This window comes from Gallus gallus, chromosome 26, assembly GCF_016699485.2.
Source record: "Gallus gallus isolate bGalGal1 chromosome 26, bGalGal1.mat.broiler.GRCg7b, whole genome shotgun sequence".
NCBI classification, from domain to species: Eukaryota; Metazoa; Chordata; class Aves; order Galliformes; family Phasianidae; genus Gallus; species Gallus gallus.
Window position 1 is genome coordinate 5,122,243 of NC_052557.1, and position 23,507 is coordinate 5,145,749.

The 23,507-nt window shown below is 45.0% G+C and overlaps 3 protein-coding genes across 3 annotated transcripts; all 3 read right to left on the bottom strand.

The window, feature by feature from the left end:
• Positions 1–12: 12 nt before the first annotated feature.
• Positions 13–4,743, bottom strand: CHIA-M31 (chitinase-M31, acidic). Its single transcript, XM_418051.7, has 11 exons — positions 4,705–4,743; positions 4,079–4,108; positions 3,071–3,272; positions 2,653–2,709; positions 2,405–2,570; positions 2,198–2,322; positions 1,594–1,717; positions 1,271–1,456; positions 1,022–1,141; positions 772–913; positions 13–428 (listed from the first exon to the last, which is right to left on the bottom strand). Exons 1-11 carry the CDS (start codon positions 4,727–4,729, stop codon positions 163–165), a joined length of 1,443 nt encoding a protein of 480 aa, XP_418051.3. The 5' UTR covers positions 4,730–4,743; the 3' UTR covers positions 13–162.
• Positions 4,744–7,387: 2,644 nt separating this feature from the next.
• CHIA (chitinase, acidic) lies at positions 7,388–11,533 on the bottom strand. Its single transcript, NM_204429.2, has 11 exons — positions 11,473–11,533; positions 10,845–10,874; positions 10,090–10,291; positions 9,654–9,710; positions 9,383–9,548; positions 9,176–9,300; positions 8,963–9,086; positions 8,632–8,817; positions 8,365–8,484; positions 8,119–8,260; positions 7,388–7,750 (listed from the first exon to the last, which is right to left on the bottom strand). The coding sequence occupies exons 1-11, from the start codon at positions 11,495–11,497 to the stop codon at positions 7,479–7,481; spliced, it is 1,449 nt and encodes a 482-aa protein (NP_989760.2). The 5' UTR covers positions 11,498–11,533; the 3' UTR covers positions 7,388–7,478.
• Positions 11,534–14,314: 2,781 nt separating this feature from the next.
• On the bottom strand, positions 14,315–19,222 carry LOC768786 (acidic mammalian chitinase-like). The gene is made up of 11 exons (XM_015298968.4): positions 19,184–19,222; positions 18,599–18,628; positions 17,946–18,147; positions 17,528–17,584; positions 17,257–17,422; positions 17,050–17,174; positions 16,461–16,569; positions 16,134–16,319; positions 15,861–15,980; positions 15,615–15,756; positions 14,315–14,656 (listed from the first exon to the last, which is right to left on the bottom strand). Exons 1-11 carry the CDS (start codon positions 19,206–19,208, stop codon positions 14,640–14,642), a joined length of 1,179 nt encoding a protein of 392 aa, XP_015154454.3. The 5' UTR covers positions 19,209–19,222; the 3' UTR covers positions 14,315–14,639.
• Positions 19,223–23,507: the final 4,285 nt, after the last annotated feature.

Genomic DNA, 23,507 nt, shown 5'->3' on the forward strand with positions numbered 1-23,507 from the left:
GCACAAGTGTAAAAACTGTGAGAACGAGGAAGCATCAAAATATTACAAGCAAGATGAGTCAAAACAGCATGCATTTTTACTTTTGCACAACACTTTATTTATCATTACTATTCCATTGAATTAGATCAGAGGAGTGTGTTTGCTGTAACAGAAGTGTTGACTTCATGCCCAGTTGCAGCAGGAACAGCTGGAATCAAAGACGAGACCGGCCTGGCACGACTGCGCAAAGGTTTCGCCATTATTGCAGTTGTAGAACTTGCTCTTGTTGGTTGGATCTGCGTAGATGCCATTGGCTTTGCCAGCACAGAATCCACTCTCACCTGAGCTATCGGTATTGCTACCTGAGCTCTCACTTCCACTTCCACTTCCATGTGTACTACAGGGAACTGCAGTGGTGGTAGGACTGGGCTGAGTTGAGGGCACACAGCCTGAAAGAAGAGCAGGAAAAGGCTTGTTTTACTGTGGACAGCTTCTCAGCTCTCCTTTTCTGCTGTTGGCATCAGCAGAAGAGCTATTAAACTTTTTCCCCCTCAAAGTCTGGCTGGTTTCAAAGCTGGCCTTTGAAAAATCTGGACCTAGATGCAAGTTCCAATCTTACTCTTTCATCCTTGGGGATCTAGAGTAATGGGATGTTTCCAGCACAATCTCTTGCTGTGGCTTCCAAAAAATAAGAGGATCCACCAAGGCCTTAGAAGTGAAAGTTCACGGGCTTCTGAAGCTCTCCACCAGCAGTGAGCTGGGGATCCCCTTCAAGAAAGCCCTGCCACTTACTGTTGCTTTGCAGACCAAGAGCATTCTTCAGGGTGGTAATCAGGGGATATTTGCCCTGTTTACAGAAAGTGCCAGTGAAGTCATCCAGATCGATGGCCCAAACCATAGCACCACCATAGTTGTTTTTCTTCAGCCAGTCAGCCTGTGTAATGCCAGGAGAGATATCCCAATTAATTCCAAGTCATTCTTCTGCAGAAGGGCTCCTGCACTGTCATTAGTACAGCTGCACTCCCCACCCACTGTACTGTACCTTGATGTTGAAGCTCTTGATATTGTCGTAGCCAACCCAAGTGCTACCTTTGTAGGCATAGGGCACATCCTGAGGAGCATCCCAAACTTGTGTGCCTCCAGAATTCAGTAGTGTGCAGATCTGGGGAGAAAAGGAAAAGGGGGGATTTTGTTGAGTATCATGCTGTGTGCAGCAGCCATTCAGAAAGTTCCATGAATCCTTTCTGTGAAATTATTTGAAAAAATATCACAAAAGTGATATTATACACACCTCATAGTAAGCCAGCGTCCCAGCCTCCTGTGTATAAGGTCCAGCAGGTCCTGGTCCTGAAGTCGGTGCACCAAGACCATGATTAGATGGGTTTTGCAGTCTGAAAGTGTTTCCGTAGGCTGGGAATCCAACAACTAGTTTCTCAGCTGGGGCACCATTGCTTTTCCAGTAATTCATAGCATAATCCTATTTAAAAACAAACAAACAAACAGAATTCCACTCTGTGCAAGGTTTGGTAGGCAGGATGGTGAATTTTTGCATTATCATCACTGCTCTGATCACAGTGCTGACATTTCTTACATAGGCTCCTAAAATATACTTACAACATTAAAATAGATATTGTCCCCAGTGTCACTCGGGCCTTGGTACAGAGGGCTGTTCTCCCCTGTTTGTGTATCCCAGGAGCCATGGAAATCATAAGTCATCACGTGAAAGTAGTCCAAGTACCTGCGGAGAAAGGTTCCTGAGTCTGCATCCTGGCCAGTTCCATCGCCCAGACCCAACTGTTCCTTCAGACCTGGCCATTTACCCCACAACAACCCTGGCTGTGCCCACACACTTTCTCCAAATCAGGTTTCTTTGAGACTTCTTTTGAGCAAGCCTTCCAAGGGCTGAGACTTGTTCCTCCTGCAGAGGAGGGAGGCAGAGGACAGTGCAGGGTGGGAATCGTGCTGAAGTTGTGAGAACTGAGAGATGTTCTCTGATGGCTTGGAGTGGCTGGAGCCCGCCTGCTGTTACCCTTCCCTCATGGAGGTATCCATTTCTCCACCAAACAGGCACCACCTGCATGGCCTTCTTGCCCCGTACAACAGCATGGGGGCTGCTCAGGCAGTAAGGACGGGTTGTGCCCAATAATGGCAGGAAGAGTGCTGGAAGAAATCTCTTGAAGGAAGTTCTAGAAAGCATACCAGAGAGTTTGCTACTCACTTTCCGAGCTCAGCAATCTGGTAGCCAGCCTGAATGTTGGAAAGTCCTGCAGCAACGGCAGCTGTGATCATGAGACGGGGCTTGTTCACCTGCTTGGCTTCCTGCTCAAAGGCGGCCAGCATTTCCTGCGGGATGCCAACAAAACAGCTCGGCGTGAGCTCTCTGACCCCACAGAGGATTTGTTCAAAGCCTTTTGTTGTGTCGTACCTGAACAAGGACGGTGAAGAGACCTTTGTCCTGAGAAGGGCTGCCCCTTGATCCAGGGTATTCCCAGTCAATGTCCAGCCCATCAAATTGGTACCGGCGCAGGAATTTGATGACGGAATTGATGAAGGTCTGGCGGTTCTCAGGAGTGGAAACCATTGTGGAGAACCTAAGGAAACAGAGGAGTTGGGACTTGGTTGGTGCTTCTTTTAATCTCTTCTATTTTGGGGAAAGAAATGGTTTGAACTTACTTGTCTGTCCCAAAATTCCATCCTCCGATAGAAAGCAGAGTCTTCAGGTTTTTATTCCTATAGAGAGAGGGACATGAACATGTTTCACTGCAAAGAATGGTTTAGTACTGCTGCTTCTGACTTCAGACAAAAGACCAACACGAAGCACAGTGCTTTTGCTTTTCTGGAAAGTGGCTGCTGCAGCTGCATTTGTAGGCTGTGATGTTGTGGAGTGAAGCCCAAGGAGTAAGTTGGGTGTATAGTGCCTGATGTTCTTCATCCCCAGAGGATCAGTGCTGGCAGCCTAGCCAGCCTTCACTGCCCATCACTGTCTCCCATTCTCTTCAGCACCCCCACCGCTCATGCAGGGAATGGCTGCTCTGTAATGGGCCGGTCCTGAACAAGTGAATAAATGATAGCTGATGCTCTCAGTACGTACTGATTTTTCAGTCCGTTGAAGGATTTGTACAGGGTCACATCGTTCCATTCAATGGTTGTGATTTCATTGTTGGACATCCCAGCAAAGGCATATAGCAGGTGAGTGCACAGGCATGGGTCGATGTTATCAGGCATGAAACTTCCCACACCAGGCCTGTATTGAGCCCAGTTGGTGAAATAGCATGACAGCACGTAGGCAGTACCTGCAGAGAAATAGAGATGGAGTAGAGAGAGAAGAAAACTGAGAGTATGTGTTTGAAGTGCTGTTAGACTCTTATGCATGTTGTCCATGTAACTAGCTGCATGAGGCCGTGTTATTTCTTATAACCATCCTTCATACCACTCAGTTATTCAGCACTGTCTGTGACCTATGTGAAATCTGATCTGAAATGATTGGGCAATACTTTCTTGCATATAGGAGTTCAGAGAAAGTGAAATGGGACTGGATGCTTGTTAGACATCTCATCAAAATCATAATTGATTTATTTCCTTCACTTTTTGTTTCCATAAACAAGTCTACCTAGGAGCCTCATGCTCCTAGTAGATGATGAATCAGGGTGGTTATAGCTGCTGAGTCTCTTCCCTAAACTGAGTCTTTCTTGCTGCCAGGTGAGGAAGAACAGAGGCAGAATGGATCTCCAGTGAGGCACTCAGAATGAGGAGGCACAGTGATTGTTTTTGTGTCTGCTGTACTGCTTTCTTCGCCTGCCTGTGAAAGGTCAAGCATAGCCTTTCTGCATAGCCACACAGTGGCTGCACTTAGACTTCATTAAAGCTGAGCAGGAAGGGGCTAGGGGCAAACTTGTGTGAAAGCAAGCAGCATATTTGCACTTGAGGCTGAGCATGCCATGCTTCGTTAAACTTCTGTCTTCAGAGACACAACTACTGTGTGCTAAGCAGCCTTTGAGTCCTCCCTGTCTTGTAAAAGAGTTAGCTACTGAGTCCATTCCAGGTATATGCAGATGCTGAAAAAGGTTTTGTAGAGCTGTTTTGGGTAGAAAGCACGTACCTATCTGGGCGTTCAGCAGGAGGGCCAGACCTTTGAAGAAAAAAATGTAGGATTAGTCCTTGAACTGAGAAATGCAAGGCAGAACTGGGCTGAACCTAACATAACTTGTACCCCAGGTCATCTAGTCACTTCGAGGGAAGGGAAAACTGTGGTAAAGAAGTCATGTGCCATTAAAATGTGAAATTGAATTTGTTTGTGATCATTTTGTTTCCTTAAATAACATGCAGGAAGATAGATTGTTCAGCACAGGTCTGCTGAGCATTCATTTGGAAACGGGTACAATTTGTGGAACAATATCATGTAGAAGCATAGAAAAGAAACCGAATAGCTCACATTGAGAATTTTGAGATTTTGTGGGTTTTTTTCCTTTGTTTTGTTCAAAAATAAAATACCAATTTCAAACTAGCAATGAACCATATTGATTTTAAATGCATAAAGTATCTTCACAGTGGTACTGAAAAATCTAACTATCCATCCTGAAAGCTACTGTTATATTTTTTTCCTTTGAAAAGAGTGTGCAACATCTTGAATTCCAAAGAACCTCTCCTCTGTCACCTGGTGTAAGAGTGAAAGAGCCACAGTGCTTGTCATAAAGGCAGAGAAGTAAATTCTGAAGCAGGACTTACCGGTAAGCAAAATGAGCTTGGCCATCTTTGACCAGAACTGATCTGGTGCAGATCCGCTCCTCACTTTTATATGCTCCTCTCATTGCATGCAAGTCTTGTGTCAACAAAGATGACCAAACATTGCAAAAGTTGGTAAAGATCAGTATCATAAAAATTTGAGATACCAATACAACAGACTTTAAGACTTTGTTTGGAGACCCAAGTGTTATCACGCTCTGCGATGCTGCCTGAGCTGTGGAAGAACAAGATTAGATGACTTTTCTTAGAAGTTCTCTTTACCACAACAGACTTTGTGTCAATATTGGCAATCATGCAGAGTAGACTGTCTGAGGTGTTCAACCTTGCATTGCCATTGTGTCTGCCTGGAGGTGGCAGGTGCTGCCAAACCAAGGTGCTTTACACGGGTTTGGTCTCCTTGGCTGGGGGTCAGTGAGACAAGACCTGGGTAGGGCTTGGACCTACAGCAGAGGAGGATTCAGGAGCTCGTCTTACCTGCTGTTGGCAGGTGATTGGTTGGGATCCAGCAGACTTTTTTGGTCTGAGCTTCTCTGTTGCACATGCCACTTTCTCTGCACTGAGTCGTAGCTTTATTCATATTAACACGATGTGAAGGTGAATTCAAGGTGGTTGCCAAGGCTTGCTGGAATGGGAGCCTTGAAAATGCCCTCGAAGTTGTCCATGTCACGTACTTGTTCTGAAATCTACTGAACTGCCATAAAAGCTCATTAGGCTGTAGATGTGGGGTCTGGAGGAATGAGATAAGATATGGTGCATGATTGAAGTGCTTTGCCAGGGATAGGTATGGCACTGGCACAGGCTTGCACCCACCCACTGTGAGGTGTTTCTAACAGGTGCCTGCCAGCCAACTCTCTAGCAAGTGCTGTATTCAAGGAAGGACTTCACCATGTCACCCATGTTAAATCTGGGGTCTCCAAGGAAGTGCTTTGGGTATGTTTTGTTCTACCTGCCCTTGCTACTGAGATCAGGCAGGTCAGTGTGGAAGGCTCAAGTGGGGAGAACTGTAAAGGTCAATTAAATGGAACTGTATCTTTTGGATAACCCTGTCCTAACCCTTGTCTGGATACAGAGGTATGGTTATCAGTCTCCTGATAGAGGGTGGTTTGTGCTGACAGCCAATACTGACATTTGTCCTGATGGAAATGTTCTGTGGCCATGTGCCATGTTAGCAATGCAGAGGCATATAACGGATAGATGAGCGTTTGTCTACATGCATGATAGATCTGGCTTTGTATTTCTATGTGAAGTAAAATTGCTTTCGGTCATATATGCTGTGGAAAGATGCTGTTGAGCTAGTATAAATGCATTAAGGATTTAACTTCTGGGTGTCAGAAGCAAATGAAAACTTGGAGAGAGTTATGCCTGTCTTCAGCTGCTGCTCTTAGTTTCCTCACTGCAGGCAGGCAATGTCATACCACCTCAGAGAAAATCTGTTACCAGTCTGGTCCTCCTTAGTGTGAAGTGATTTTCTTAGAAATTCCTTGGTAGTTTTCCCTTGGTAACTTACCCTTAATATATCTACATAGTCAAAAGCTGTATGTGTATCTTGTGTCTTTGCTGTTAGACCTCAATCAGTCATCAGTGTCTAGGCATAGCCTAGGAATTTTCTGGCCACAGGGTTATACACTGGGAGATCTATGACTTCCTTGCATACTAAGGACAGTTTCTGTTTCCTTTTTTTTTTTTTTTTTTTTTTGCCAGTCTGCTAACCCAGGAGTACTGAAAAGCTGACTGCTTTTCTAGCTCTCTCTCTGCTTCCCAGTCTATTTCTCTGAAAAACTTTCATGACCACTAAAAGTGAGACCAAAATGGCTTAAGAGCCTATGCATTCTTGCCAAGCTGTGACTCTGGCACTTTGAAATCTGCTTGTCATACCTGTAAGTCTCAGATGAAACACTGTTCTTCTCTTGCTCCAATCACATAGCCTTTTTTGCTCTGTCATTTGTTTTCAGGAAGTATCTGACGCTCCTTCCTTGTGTCTCAAAGGCATTTTTCAACACCATTTGCATCAGGGGAAATGCAGAAGTGCCTGATCAGTAAAACTTAAGTCTCTTCTCTAAATTTGTGTCTTTTAAATAAATCTTAGATGTAAGAAAAGGAAGAATAGTGTTGTGATTCATGCTTTAGGCTGTTGCAATGAGAATGAGGCTCCCCTATTGCTGAGGCCATGAAGTGGACTTTCAGAGCTCTAGGGCACATCTGGAGTGTGTGGGTGTAAACTGGTACATGTTCATTCCTGCAATGGTGGGGGAACTGCTGCAGCTGTTTCAGCACCAAGGCACAAGAGCTGCAGGACCCTTGAAGACTGGTGTCTTCGGAAGGTAACTTTTCCAGAAGGGGAAAGCTTTTTTTTTTTTCTTTTTTTTTTTTTATTTTCTAGACCAAAGGAAAGGCCTTGCACAAGGGCTTCTGGAGGGCCAGGCTCTTGGTTGCTGCTGCCACCTTGCTCTGAGCACTCTCATGGCACAGCATGATCTGCCCTATCCCCACTTTCTATTGTTTTTTTTTCCCCTCTGACTGCCACACTGGGAAAGTAAGAAAGCCTCAGAAAACACCTGTCTAGGACTGTTCAAATGCCACTTCTGGATTTGGGCCCTGCCCTGGGCATGGATGTAAGTACTGAGAGAGAACCAATAGTACAAGCAAGATGAGTCAAAACAGCATGCATTTTTACTTTTGCACAACACTTTATTTATCATTATTATTCCATGGAATTAGATCAAGGAGATGTGTTTGCTGTAACAGAAGTGTTGACTTCATGCCCAGTTGCAGCAGGAACAGCTGGAATCAAAGACGAGACCGGCCTGGCACGACTGCACAAAGGTTTCGCCATTATTGCAGTTGTAGAACTTGCTCTTGTTGGTTGGATCTGCGTAGATGCCATTGGCTTTGCCAGCACAGAATCCACTCCCACCTGAGCTACCGGTATTGCTACCTGAGCTCCCACTTCCACTTCCACTCCCACTCCCACTTCCAGTGCTAGGAGCTGCAGTGATGGGAGGATTGGGCTGAGCTGGGGGCACACAGCCTGAAAGAAGAGCAGGAAAAGGCTTGTTTTACTGTGGACAGTTTCTTAGTTCTCCTTTTCTGCTATAGTCTCTCTGGGGTTGGCATCAGCAGAAGAGCTATTAAACTTTTTCCCCCTCAAAGTCTGGCTGGTTTCAAAGCTGGCCTTTGAAAAATCTGGACCTAGATGCAAGTTCCAATCTTACTCTTTCATCCTTGGGGATCTAGAGTAATGGGATGTTTCCAGCACAATCTCTTGTTGTGGCTTACACAAAAAAAGGGAGATTCACAAAGGCCTTAAAATTGAGAGTTCATGGACATCTGAAGCTCTGCACCAGCAGCGAGCTAGGGGATCCCCTTCAAGAAAGCCCCACAACTCAGGTTACTCACTGCTGCTTTGCTGGCCAAGAGCATTCTTCAGGGTGGTAATCAGGGGATATTTGCCCTGTTTACAGAAAGTGCCAGTGAAGTCATCCATATCAAGGGACCAAACCATAGCACCACCATAGTTGTTTTTTTTCAGCCAGTCAATCTGTATAGTGACGAGGGAGAAATGAATGGTTAGTTCCAAGATGTGCTACTGCAGAAGGGCTCCTGCACTGTCATTAGTACAGCTGCACTTCCCACCCACTGTACCTTGATGTTGAAGCTCTTGATGTTGTCATAGCCAACCCATTCACTGCTCTTGTAGGCATAGGGCACATCCTGAGGAGCATCCCAAGCCTGGGTGGCTCCAGAGTCCAGGAATGTGCAGATCTAGGAGGAAAGGGAGAAAGAGGGAACTTACTAACTGTCGCATAGAAATGGGTAGCTGGAATATTCCATGAATCCATGGGATAAATTTCCTTTCTAGGAAGTTTTGAGACAGTTCTTGGCTGCATAGATGTGATGAAAATCACATACCTCATAGTAAGCTAAGAAACCAGACTGTCTTGTGTAAGGCCCGGCTGGCCCAGGGCCCGATGTTGGTGCCCCAACAGCAGTGTCGGATGGATTCTTGAGGATGTAGCTATGTCCATAGGTTGGGAATCCAACCAGGAGTTTCTCAGCTGGAGCACCATTGCTCTTCCAATAGTTCATAGCATAATCCTACAAAAAAAAAAAAAAAAGAAAAAAAAAAAGCATTTTGGTTTAAGTTTGTGCCTGAACCTTAGGCTGTTGGGTGAATTCTTAAACTTCTCACTGGCAGTGCAATTACAGCGGTCCGTGGGACAGATTACAAAACTGTACTTACAACGTTGAAATAGATGAGGTCACCAGTGTCCGCAGGGCCTTTGTACAGAGGGCTGTTCTCCCCTGTTTGTCCATCCCAGGAGCCATGGAAATCATAAGTCATCACATGGAAATAGTCCAAGTACCTGACAGTTTTAATTACACAATTTCTCTTAATTGCTCGAAGTAAGACCCGTTAAGTAATAAAAATCATATTGGAGAGTTTGCTACTTACTTTCCGAGCTCAGCAATCTGGTAGCCAGCCTGAATGTTGGAAAGTCCTGCAGCAACGGCAGCTGTGATCATGAGACGGGGCTTGTTCACCTGCTTGGCTTCCTGCTCAAAGGCGGCCAGCATTTCCTGCGGGATGCCAACAAAACAGCTCGGCGTGAGCTCTCTGACCCCACAGAGGATTTGTTCAAAGCCTTTTGTTGTGTCGTACCTGAACAAGGACGGTGAAGAGACCTTTGTCCTGAGAAGGGCTGCCCCTTGATCCAGGGTATTCCCAGTCAATGTCCAGCCCATCAAATTGGTACTGGCGCAGGAATTTGATGACGGAATTGATGAAGGTCTGGCGGTTCTCAGGAGTGGAAACCATTGTGGAGAACCTAGGGAAGCAGAGAAGGGCAGAATTGGGGCTTGCTTGGTGCCTCTTTTCCCCTTGCCCTCCCTTTCCAGTGTGTCGTTCTGGGAAGTGGGTGGTTTGAACTTACTTGGCTGTTCCAAAATTCCATCCTCCAATTGCCAGGAGGGTCTTGAGATTTCCATTCCTGCAAAGGGAGGGACATGAACATGTTTCACTGCAAAGAATGGTTTAGTACTGCTGCTTCTGACTTCAGACAAAAGACCAACACGAAGCACAGTGCTTTTGCTTTTCTGGAAAGTGGCTGTTGCAGCTGCATTTGTAGGCTGTGATGTTGTGGAGTGAAGCCCAAGGAGTAAGTTGGGTGCATAGTGTCTGATGTTCTTCATCCCCAGAGGATCAGTGCTGGCAGCCTGGCCAGCCTTTGCTGCCCATCAATGTCTGCCCCTTTTTCTTTGCCCCCCTCAGCATGTGGGTTGAGATGCCTCCATGTAAAGAACAGCAGCTCAGTAATTTGCAGGACCTGAATGGTAAAACACATCATGTCTGATGCTCTCAGTACGTACTGATTTTTCAGTCCATTGAAAGATTTGTAGAGGGTCTCATCATTCCATTCATAAGTTGTGATTTCATTGTTGGACATCCCCGCAAAGGCGTAGATCAGATGGTCACAGAGGCATGGGTCAATGTTGTCTGGCATGTATTTTCCCAGGCCAGGCCTGTATTGAGCCCAGTTGGTGAAATAGCATGACAGCACATAGGCAGAGCCTGCAGAGAAATAGAGGAGGTGGAGCCAGGGAAGAAGAGAGAAAAGGGAAGATTCTGATGGCCTGTTATATATACTGACCAGATAACTAGCTGCATGAGATTTCCTGTAAGCATCTTTCATGCCATGCAGTATAGCCAACACTGCCCTGGGCCGCACTTGTAAATGACGACATAAATGAAATCTGATCAGAAATGTTTGGGCAGTGTTTGCTTGGGAGTAAAGAGTTCAGTGAAGGAGAAGTAGGACCGGTTATCCTTCTGTGAACTGCCTCCCTAAGGTCAATAATGCACTTCCTTCTTTGTTTCTTTGTACCCTGAAACTCATGAATCAGGGTGGTTGTGGCTGCTGAGTCTTTTTTCCAAACTGAGCCTTTCTCCCAGACTGAGCCTTTCTCCCATTGGTGAGGAAAAACAGATGTAGAACACATCTCCAGTGAAGTGCCCGGATGGAGGAAGGTTGTTGGTGTATCTAATATGCTGCTTGCCTGCCTTGACTGTGTGTGCCCATGCTGAAAAGCATTTGGTGAGTTGTTTTGGCGTGGGAAGCACATACCTATTTGGGCGTTCAGCAGGAGGGCCAGACCTTTGAAAAACAAAGTGAAGGATTAGTCTTTGAAATAAACAGTAGTGCTGGAAGGAGCAGAAATCATTTGATAGGTACGCTGTTATAGAGACAATAAAATTGCTCTGTGACAATTTTTTAGGTCATTATGAACCCAACAAAAGCTAAATCTGAAGTCACAATTCATTCTGATGGAAACGAACATGCGGAAAAGCTTATGGTGATTAAGATCTCAGTACGCTGCTATCGTTGATTCCTTCAGTAGGTGATGATTCCTATGAACATAGCTGAAATAAGAGACCTACAGGCAAATATGTACAGTAATAGCTCTGTTAGCAAGATGGTTTTTATCCTTAGAGTGTTATGTCTTGGTCCAAGGTTGTGTTTTGGTTAAAGAAATGAATTAAATAAAGAGATTGCATATCTAAGGAGGAAGAAAACACCAGAGCACTCCTGCATATAAACAACCTGAAAATGTGGTAGTGATTTTCCTTTGTCTAAATAAAAAATGCAACATCTTGAACTCCATAGAACCTCTCCTCTGTCACCCAGTATTGGGGTGAGAGAGCCACAGTGCTTGTTGTAAAGGCAGAGAAGTAAATTTTGAAGCAGGACTTACCGGTAATCAAAATGAGCTTGGCCATCTTTGACCAGAACTGATCTGGTGCAGACTGTTCCTCACTTTTATATGCTCCTCCCATTTCATGCAAGTCTTGTGTCAACAAAGATGCCCAAATATTGCACAAGTTGGTAAAGATCAGTGTCACAGAGAAATGATAGAAATACAATTGGCCTTAACACTCTATTTGGAAAAAAAAACAGTATTATCACACACTGCCATTCTGTGGTGCTGCCTGAGCTGTGGAAGAACAAGATTAGATGACTTTTCTTAGAAATTCTCTTTACCGCGACAGACTTTGTGTCAATATTGGCGATTAGGCAGAGTCTATGTCTGAGGTGTTCAACCTTGCATTGCCATTGTGTCTGCCTGGAGGTGGCAGGTGCTGCCAAACCAAGGTGCTTTACACGGGTTTGGTCTCCTTGGCTGGGGGTCAGTGAGACAAGACCGGGTAGGGCTTGGACCTACAGCAGTGGAGGACTCAGGAGCTCACTGCTGTTGTCGGGCAACTGGTGAGGATCCAGGAATTTTTTTGGCCTGAGTTCTCTGTTGCCCATGGCACTTGAGCCTGTTGTGACTCTGTGGAAGTGGAGTGGGCTTCCTGGTGTCCGTCAGTAAAGGCAAAGCAAGTCAGCTTGTGCTGAGCAGTTCTCTCACTTACTCTTGGGACCGTTGTTGGAAATGAGAAAGAGAAGGTGGGCAGAATGCTTTGACAGAGTGCCTTCAATGGTGAGTGCACTGCTGGCCTGAATAGTGAGTGTTTGGCAATGAACAAGCATGGCAATGTCTTGCTAATTTAATTTTCTTTGGGAAGAAGCATTATTTCTTATTGTACATGAGCTTGTCAGAAGTTGTTTTGTGAACGTTGTCCTTTTTTTTAAATGGCTCTACCTAGTTTAGTGTAAAGGTGTCACTGTTGCTTTCGGGACGCAGTGTTGTGTTTCTAATCCTACCATGATGGCATTTTTTAAATGGCATATTGAGGTGCAGAAAATGACGCTTTTATCTTTTTATCTATTCTGTCTGCAACTTATTTTATTTTCAGTTCAGGTAGAAAATCAAAGGTGTTGCTTTGTTCAAAGGAAAATGTTTTTGTTTTTCCTTTTTCCTTTTGGATGCTATTCATTGCCAGGGCTAGTGAAAGTGGTGAAGTAAGACACAGTGTGCATGCAGTCAATTTCTATGTACCGAGACATTGCTTTATTCATGCTAAGATGATGTGAAGGTGAATTCAAGGTGGTTGCCAAGGCTTGCTGGAATGGGAGCCTTGAAAATGCCCTCAAAGTTGTCCATGTCATGTACTTGTTCTGAAACTACTGAACTGCCATAAAAGCTCATTAGGCTGTAGATGTGGGGTCTGGAGGAATGAGATAAGATATGGTGCATGATTGAAGTGCTTTGCCAGGGATAGGTATGGCACTGGCACAGGCTTGCAGCCACCCACTGTGAGATGTTTCTAACAGGTGCCTGCCAGCCAAGTCTCTAGCAAGTGCTGTATTCAAGGAAGGCCTTAACCACGTCACCCATGTTAACTCTGGGGTCCCCAAGGCAGTGCTTTGGGTATGTTTTGTTCTACCTGCCCTTGCTACTGAGATCAGGCAGGTCAGTGTGGAAGGCTCAAGTGGGGAGAACTGTAAAGGTCAATTAAATGGAACTGTATCTTTTGGATAACCCTGTCCTAACCCTTGTCTGGATACAGAGGTATGGTTATCAGTCTCCTGATACAGGTTTGAGCTTCTAAAAATAGGCTTATTTCCAATGAAGGTAGGGAAAAAAGCTGGAGCTGCTGATAAGCACAGGAGATGGAAGTTTTTTGAGCGACCTTTTTTTCATTTCTGCACATTGGAGGCAGCTGTAATAAAAGCCAGTATGCTGAGGTTCTATGAGGGCCGACGTGCCCTTGGATGTAAGGCCCCCACAGGGGACTTGCTGGAGCATTTCAGTTCTGCTTCTCAGGGAGTGCCAAAGTGATGTGTGGAGCTGAAGCGCTGCGCCTGAGTGAACTGCAACCCAGGCACATGTGATCGAAACATGTCTATGGTGGGAACAGACTGTGAATGCGTGCAAGGCTGTGGCTTTGCTATTTTTAAGCAAATTCTTCTTATGTGTGGCTCTGGCATGAAACGCTTGGTTCTTGCTCCTTCCATGTAGCCCTTCTTGCTCTGTGGTTTGTTTTCAGGGACTATCTGAGGCTCCTTTCATGCATCCCAAGAGCAGAAATGTCTAACTTACTTTTTAAAGACAACATTGCATTGTGGATGGACAAAAATGCCTGAGCAGCTGGAAAGATCTCCCCTGGGGTATGGGAGTCTCCTGTTGCTGAAGCTATGCAGTGGACTTTTGGGCTCTAGGGCACATCTGGAGTGTGTGGGTGTAAACTGGTACATGTTCATTCCTGCAGTGGTGGGGGAACTGCTGCAGCTGTTTCAGCACCAAGGCACAAGAGCTGCAGGACCCTTGAAGACTGGTGTCTTCGGAAGGTAACTTTTCCAGAAGGGGAATGCTTTTTTTTTTGTTGTTTGTTTTCTAGACCAAAAGAAAGGCCTTGCACAAGGGCTTCTGGAGGGCCAGGCCCTTGGTTGCTGCTGCCACCTTGCTCTGAGCACTCTCATGGCACAGCATGATCTGCCCCACTTTCTGTTGTTCTTTTTTTCCCCACTTTCTGTTGGTTTTTTTTTTCCCCTCTGACTGACTGCCACACTGGGAAAGTAAGAAAGCCTTGGAAAATGCCTGTGTAGGGCTGTTCAAATGCCACTTCTGGATTTGGGCCCTGCCCTGGGCATGGATGTAAGCACTGAGAGAGAACCAATAGTACAAGCAAGATGAGTCAGAACAGCATGCATTTTTGCTTTAGCAGGACACTTTATTTATCATTATTATTCCATGGAATTAGATCAGGGGAGTGTGTTTGCTGTAACAGAAGTGTTGACTTCATGCCCAGTTGCAGTAGGAGCAGATGGTGTCATTCATGTGGTCTGCCTGGCAGTTTAGCAAATAATTTTTGATGTTCAAGTATTGGTAGAGGCTGCTTTTGTTGAATAATTCTGGATCACTTTACCAGCACAGAATCTGTTCCCACTGGTATTACTACTCCAGTACTTGCTCACAAAACCACTTCCACTCCCACTTCCGGTGTTAGGAGCTGCAGGGACTTGAGGATTGGATTGCTAATTGGTCAGACAGCCTGAAAGGAAATCAGGAAGGCATTTTCATAGAATCACAGAATCACAGTATCATAGGATCACAGAATCATGGAATCACGAAAATGGTAGAATGACTTGTGTCTCAAGGGAACTTAAAGATTGCCTAATTCCCAACTCCTTGCTGTGGGCATGTTACCATTAGTCAAGTTTCCCAGGGCCCCATCCAACCTGTACTTGAGCTCCTTCAGGGATGGGGCATCCACAGCTTCTCTGGGCAACCTTTTCCAATGCCTCACCACCCTCTTAGTAAAGAATTTCCTTCTAACATATAACCTAAATCTCCATTTTCTTAGCTTAAAAACCATTGCCCCTTGTTCTGTCACCATCAGACCATGCAAAATGTCTGTGTCCCTCCTGTTTACATGCTCCCCTTAAGTACCGGAAGGCCACAATGAGGTCTCCCTGGAGCCTTCTCTTCTCCATGCTAAACAAACCCAGCTCCCTCAGCCCTTCTTCATAGGAGAAGTGCTCCAGTTTCTGAGCATCTCTGTGGCCTTCTCTGGACCCTCTCCAACAGCTCTATGACATACTTGTGCTGGGGGCCCCAGGCCTGGGTGCAGGAATGCAGATGGAGACTCACGAGAGCAGAGTGGAGGGATACAATTCCCTCCCTTGCCTTGCTGTCACCCCTCTTTCCGTGCAGCCCAGGATACTATTGGCCTTCCAGGCTGCAAACACATGCTTTTGGCTCACATCAAGACATTCATTTCTTGTGGTGAATGACCCATCAAGACATTCATTTCTTGTGGTGAATGACCCACAAATCCTTCACCTCAAGGCTGCTCTTAATTAATTCTTCCTTATAGTTTGCCTTTTGTGAATGGATCTTTCCAGTAAGCATCCCTACCTTCCCTCTTTTTGTGGTCTCTTGGTGCTATAAGCACAATTTTTTGTTGTTGACATAATTATAACAAGCTCCATGCTGCTCAAGTTACTCACTGCTGCTTTGCTGGCCAAGAGCATTCTTCAGGGTGGTAATCAGGGGATATTTGCCCTGTTTACAGAAAGTGCCAGTGAAGTCATCCAGATCAAGAGTCCAAACCATAGCACCACCATAGTTGTTTTTCTTCAGCCAGTCAATCTGTATAGTGACGGGGGAGAAATGAATGGTTAGTTCCAAGATGTGCTACTGCAGAAGGGCTCCTGCACTGTCATTAGTACAGCTGCACTTCCCACCCACTGTACCTTGATGTTGAAGCTCTTGATGTTGTCATAGCCAACCCATTCACTGCTCTTGTAGGCATAGGGCACATCCTGAGGAGCATCCCAAGCCTGGGTGGCTCCAGAGTCCAGGAATGTGCAGATCTAGGAGGAAAGGGAGAAAGAGGGAACTTACTAACTGTCGCATAGAAATGGGTGGCTGGAATATTCCATGAATCTATGGGATAAAATTCCTTCTTTGGTAGTTTGAAGTGTGTTTCTGTTCCTGGTTGCATAGATGTGGTGGAACACACATACCTCGTAGTAAGCCAGCAACCCAGCTTCCTTTGTGTAAGGCCCGGCTGGCCCAGGGCCTGATGTTGGTGCCCCAACAGCAGTGTTGGATGGATTCTGGAGGTTGAAGCTATGTCCATAGGTTGGGAATCCAACCAGGAGTTTCTCAGCTGAGGCACCATTGCTCTTCCAATAGTTCATAGCATAATCCTACAAAAAAAAAAAAAAAAAAAAAAAAACATCTTACTTCATTCTGTGTCCCAAATTGTAGGCTGTAGAATGAATTCTTAAACTTCGCACTGGTTAAGCAACCACAATGGTCTATGAGACAGACTCCCAAACTGTACTTACAACACTGAGGTAGACATTATTGCCACTGTACAAAGGGCTGTTCTCCCCTGTTTGTCCATCCCCAGAGCTGTAGAAGTCGTAAGTCATCACGTGAAAGTAGTCCAAGTACCTGCGGACAAAGGTTCCTGAGTCTGCATCCTGGCCAGTTCCATCGCCCAGACCCAACTGTTCCTTCAGACCTGGCCATTTACCCCACAACAACCCTGGCTGTGCCCACACACTTTCTCCAAATCAGGTTTCTTTGAGACTTCTTTTGAGCAAGCCTTCCAAGGGCTGAGACTTGTTCCTCCTGCAGAGGAGGGAGGCAGAGGACAGTGCAGGGTGGGAATCGTGCTGAAGTTGTGAGAACTGAGAGATGTTCTCTGATGGCTTGGAGTGGCTGGAGCCCGCCTGCTGTTACCCTTCCCTCATGGAGGTATCCATTTCTCGACCAAACAGGCACCACCTGCATGGCCTTCTTGCCCTGTACAACAGCATGGGGGCTGCTCAGGCAGTAAGGACGGGTTGTGCCCAATAATGGCAGGAAGAGTGCTGGAAGAAATCTCTTGAAGGAAGTTCTAGAAAGCATACCAGAGAGTTTGCTACTCACTTTCCGAGCTCAGCAATCTGGTAGCCAGCCTGAATGTTGGAAAGTCCTGCAGCAACGGCAGCTGTGATCATGAGACGGGGCTTGTTCACCTGCTTGGCTTCCTGCTCAAAGGCGGCCAGCATTTCCTGCGGGATGCCAACAAAACAGCTCGGCGTGAGCTCTCTGACCCCACAGAGGATTTGTTCAAAGCCTTTTGTTGTGTCGTACCTGAACAAGGACGGTGAAGAGACCTTTGTCCTGAGAAGGGCTGCCCCTTGATCCAGGGTATTCCCAGTCAATGTCCAGCCCATCAAATTGGTACTGGCGCAGGAATTTGATGACGGAATTGATGAAGGTCTGGCGGTTCTCAGGAGTGGAAACCATTGTGGAGAACCTAGGGAAGCAGAGAAGGGCAGAATTGGGGCTTGCTTGGTGCCTCTTTTCCCCTTGCCCTCCCTTTCCAGTGTGTCGTTCTGGGAAGTGGGTGGTTTGAACTTACTTGGCTGTTCCAAAATTCCATCCTCCAATTGCCAGGAGGGTCTTGAGATTTCCATTCCTGCAAAGGGAGGGACATGAACATGTTTCACTGCAAAGAATGGTTTAGTACTGCTGCTTCTGACTTCAGGCAAAAGACCAACACGAAGCACAGTGCTTTTGCTTTTCTGGAAAGTGGCTGTTGCAGCTGCATTTGTAGGCTGTGATGTTGTGGAGTGAAGCCCAAGGAGTAAGTTGGGTGTATAGTGCCTGATGTTCTTCATCCCCAGAGGATCAGTGCTGGCAGCCTAGCCAGCCTTCACTGCCCATCACTGTCTCCCATTCTCTTCAGCACCCCCACCGCTCATGCAGGGAATGGCTGCTCTGTAATGGGCCGGTCCTGAACAAGTGAATAAATGATAGCTGATGCTCTCAGTACGTACTGATTTTTCAGTCCGTTGAAGGATTTGTACAGGGTCACATCGTTCCATTCAATGGTTGTGATTTCATTGTTGGACATCCCAGTGAAGGCATAGATCAGATGGTCACAGAGGCATGGGTCGATGTTATCTACTGTAAAGCGCCCCGAGCCAGGCCTGTATTGAGCCCAGTTGGTGAAATAGCATGACAGCACGTAGGCAGAGCCTGCAGAGAAATAGAGATGGGTAGTTCTAAACTTCACTGAAGAGAAGATAGTAACTTAAGAAAGATTATCATAACTAGACCTCATCAGAAATGTTTGGGCAATGTTTGCTTGGGAGTAAAGAGTTCAGTGATGGAGAAGTAGGACCGGTTATCCTTCTGTGAACTGCCTCCCTAAGGTCAATAATGCACTTCCTTCTTTGTTTCTTTGTACCCTGAAACTCATGAATCAGGGTGGTTGTGGCTGCTGAGTCTTCTTCCCAAACTGAGCCTTTCTCCCAGACTGAGCCTTTCTCCCATTGTTGAGAAGAAACAGATGTAGAACACATCTCCAGTGAAGTGCCCGGATGGAGGAAGGTTGTTGGTATATCTAATATGCTGCTTGCCTGCCTTGACTGTGTGTGCCCATGCTGAAAAGTATTTGGTGAGTTGTTTTGGCGTGGGAAGCACATACCTATTTGGGCGTTCAGCAGGAGGGCCAGACCTTTGAAGAAGGGAAGAAAACAAAAGGGATTAGTATTTGTATTTGCAAACTCGAAGCTGTAGTGCAAGACTGGACTGACCCCTACATAGAACAAATCTAACATCATTGGGACTGCTGGTACTTTTCACTCTCAGAAAGAGAGACTAAGGCAGAGAGGTCATATATTGTGAAAGGCTTATTTCTTTATGTTTGTGATCATTGCATTTCCTTAAATCAAAACAATTTGGATCAGCTTGATTGTTTTTTTAGAGGTTTTGCAATTTTTAGAACAACTTCAGGTGGAAATATAGGAAAGACCCAGAAGTAATCCCATCAAGAAGTTTCTTACCTTGGTCAAAAACTTCTCTTAAATGTCAAATAGCAAAGAACCATATTGCTTTTTAATGTATAAAGTATACACCCCAGCCATACTGAAAAATTTAGTACTGTCCTGAAATTCAATGTTGTATCTTTTCCTTTCAAAGTAGTGTGCAATATCTCCTAATCCCCAGTATAAGAGTGAGGGAGCCACAGTTGTCATAAAGGCAGAGAAGTAAATTTTGAAGCAGGACTTACCGGTAAGCAAAATGAGCTTGGCCATCTTTGACCAGAACTGATTTGGTGCCAACCGCTCCTCACTTTTATATGCTCCTCTCACTTCTTGCAAGTCTTGTATCAACAAAGATGCTGAAACAATACTGGGCATTACACAAGATTAGATTGCCTTTCTTAGAAATTCTTTTTACCGCGACAGACTTTGTGTCAATATTGGTGATTAGGCAGAGTCGATGTCTGAGGTGTTCAACCTTGCATTGCCATTGTGTCTGCCCGGAGGTGGCAGGTGCTGCCAAACCAAGGTGCTTTACACGGGTTTGGTCTCCTTGGCTGGGGGTCAGTGAGACAAGACCGGGTAGGGCTTGGACCTACAGCAGTGGAGGACTCAGGAGCAATGTTTGACAGTGCCTTGCTAGGATAATTTCCTTTCAGGAGAAGTTTTTTTTCCTGGAGGCCACACACTTGGGGAGAGTGCCCAGGGACAGCACATTATTCAGGACATATTAATATGACTTTTCTTTTGTCAAAGAGGACTTTACATTACCATATGAGCAAACAGTCACTGCTATGTTCTATATTCAGCCTATTTTCTCTTCAACTGCCATTAAGTTCCTATCTCTGGATCATTTTCTCTCTCATATCTTTTTGCAAATTGATAATATGAAAAATAGGAAGCGTTTCACAAGAGTATGCATGTCTTCATTTGCAGCTCATTTGCTGAAAGGATCCGATGAAGAGGAGATTAATGGTAGGAAAGAAGACCGAGAGCTTAACTCTTTCAGCCTGGTTGCCAAAATTTTCCTTCATCTCTTGGGAGAGTCACTTAACCCTCTGCATGAAATCTCCCAATTGGGCTAGGAAAAAATAAAAATAAAAAACAACAAACCTTGCATGAATGAAATCATGATGATTAACATTTTAGTGTGGAGACCTCTGAAAGTGTTAGAAATGATCCGTCCCCATCCATAAGGCACAGTCAACTTTTTCTTTCAAACCTGTGCTCTGTACTTGGCTGGTTTGTACTTTCTGATGTGCTCTGCATGATCTGTAGGGGAACCTCATTTCCTTATGAGGTGGAATCTTTGACTCCTCTAAAAAAATCTGCACACTCTCACTTTACATACAGTACAGCCTAGTCTGAGAACAGCAGCATTTGTTTTCAGGTCTTTCATTTTTATAAGCTAGCCTCACGAAAAGCTCTCACTGCCTAAGGATCACTTAATTCCATGAAAAAAGGATAGGAAGAAATCAAGTTAAAGGAAGAGGTTTCCTTTCATGTGCAGATTCTTGGTTTGCAATTAAGTGAAAGCACTGCAGGAGGCAACACAAAAGCAAAATAGAAGTGTCAGCATTTAGTTTAAAGTAAGGAGAGTGTCTTCTCCTGGTTTATGAGAATCTTAGAAAGTTGGTGCCTTGGTACTATCAGCAATTAATATATCCAACAGTAGGTGTCAATGTTGCTTGCTCTTCCCAGTCGTATAGATAGAGCACTTTTCTAGCACTCTTCTGGTAACATGGCAAGCAATGTGCTTGCAGACCAGAAAGCTTAGTCGCTGTTTCTCTTTGTTTAGTTGTAAATAGAGATCTGAGATCAACATAGAAAAATGCTTCATTCTTGATATAGAAAAGTAATATCGTTAAAGGCAAGTTTTATTTCAGTTCACTTCTCCAGAGCTGTATAGCATGTATAAGATGTTAGAGAGAAAGAGGAGCTATTAAACATTTCTGTCCAAAAACTACACTAACCTTGAAATGTGTTAGGAGCAATGGTGTCTGCCATGGGAGGGTATCCCAGAGCCTCAGAAGGGTACTGATAAACCTACACTCTTTGGCTACCTCAAATGTCTAAATCACCTCTGACATATAACTTAGGCTCACATTTTGTTTCTTCCACCTTTGTTTACCAGCACAGTAAATACTTACTATGGGAGAAACTGGGCCTGACTGCTCAGATTAAAGACTGACTGAGTTCCCAGATTCCATGTTATGTGTCTGCTATCTTTTCAACGTGTCTAATTTTATTCAAGTGGCTTCAGGTGAAGCTCACCTAAAAAACTATGTGTGGCCCTGACGTGTCCCTTATTAACTGCTAAGCTAAGACTTCAAGCCATCTCAGATGTGTTTACGGTTTCCAACCCTTTTCCTTTCTATTGGATACTTTTTGCTGTGGAGCAGCCCCTGGTTTTCACACTGCCACGACATAAAACAAAGCAGTCACACTGGATTATTCATTTCAGTGATAAATGTTATAGCATTTATTACAGCAGCTCAGCAGGTTCCCCAAAGAACTGCCTGTTTTTGCTCAAAGCTCTATGTACTTGATCAGCATTCTATCATGAAGATCTCAGCAATTTTATCTACTTCTTCCTAGAAAACTACATTTAAACAAAGCCATGTCCTTCCCAGATGTAGTAAGCAGCTTCAGATTCCTACCCAGGGGTTGGTCCATTTGGAGTTCAGCTCATGCTTCAGGGCCTGTAAACAGGAATGTGCTTCCTGATGCCAGTGCATGTCAATGACCTATTACCTTGGCCCTGCGTCTGCTGTGCCGTGTCAAATATCAAAGTTTTGGGAGTGGCAAAAAGCAAGCAGAACAAAATCAACAACCAGTGTGTGCATAAGTGCTTGAAATAAGAAGTAACCCCTTGTTTTCTCTTTGCTAAAAGTCAGGGAGATTTTGTTCTATGATTAGGACAGCTTGACTCAACGCTGTTTTTATTTCTTACAAGGTCTTAGCTTTTACTTTCCTGTCTTGTCAAAAGTTTCCCTGCTTGATGTGGTTTATAATCGAAGAGAGGGATACCAGTGCGTCACTGACTACTCCACTGAGTTGTGTTGCTTCCAGTGCCAGGTCCAAGAGGTGTTAGACGATACCTGGTCTCCTTTCTTGCTTTGGTTTCTGCTTTAGATAGAGTCTGATCACTTTGGACTCTAATGGGTTTAAGATGGAGTAGGGCTGTGGGCAGGGGAATAAAGAGACTGCTTGATGTAACTCCATTAGAGGTTCTTCTAAAAGAGATGAACCTGTGTGGGTTCTTTTCCCAAGAGCTTTCATGGTATTGCTGGCTTCTCAATAGCTTAGCAGCTTTTTATATCTGAGCTCTTCTTGAAGGACACTGAGTTCCTTGGAAAAACTGTCTCCTTCTTTTTAAGAGTCTGGCCCCACATCCAGTTTGGTATACGTATGCTTGCTTAAGTTACTGCCACTATGATCCAGTGCCTGTAAATGGAGTCATGAAAAAGGATCTCTGCTGCCTCCAGGTCATGTAACCCCTGTAGGTGTCCTTCACTGTGCAGCCCACTGAGCTGATGGTGGCTGTTGTAATAGTACCCCTGTGCAATGAGGAGATAACTGCAATGCCTAAAATCTCTTTCTGTCCTTCTAAACAGATCATTTGGTATAGCTGAAAGATGCCCATTGCTGGCGCTGTAAGAACTATCCTGTGGGAAGTCCAGGCCAAAGAGCCATCAGTGCTACCCGCAGTGTGATGTCATCTGTCCAGGAGCACAGCTCGTATGAGAAATATCTGATATTAGTTCTTTTTCAGATTCACAGCAAGAAATTAGGAGCTTTAAAGATTCTCAAATTCTCTTCGCCAAAAGATAATTGTACCACATAGGCCTTGAGCAGAACATGGCAGACAGGAGTCTTTGCTTATATAGGGCATCCAGGAGAGAGCCGTATCTCTTTGATACTTACAAAACAGTTCATTTGTTTAAAGATCTCTTTCTTACACCTGGTTTCCCTAGTACTAACTCCTTGTTCCCGAGTCTGTTCTGCTTCACACTATCTTTCCCTGGCATTTGATTTCCCTCCTCTCTGCAGCTCATTGACTGGAACTAAAGAACTGCTGACTTTCAGATACCAACCATTCCCTGGCTCTGCAGGGGAAATTCCTCCCTTCTGCGTGTACATTCCCAGAAATACAACCCTGACTCAGTCTGATTACAAAATGCTGCAGCCATTTCCCCAGCTACTTCTACAGAGTGTCACTGTTTGTCCACCTTTTGTCCCTACATATGTTTTATTAGGACCTTGAAGAGTCCTTTTCATGAAGAATTAGATGTAATATTGCAATAGGGCATTATATATCTTTTCCTTACATCACAGCTTTTATCCTTCCTTTCTGTCTGCTGGCACTAAGCAGCTGTAATTAGGCACTGCAAACACACCCTTAGCTTCTCTGATGTTAGGAAACACTCAAACTTTATTTCTGCCAATCCCATTCCTTAAATAAATCTTGACTCTGCACTGTGAGCATCTGCCTGATGTTCCCAGGTGGTCAGGACTGAGGGGATGAGCTCACCAGCTCTCTGTGGTGGTTAACCCCAGTGAATAATAGGG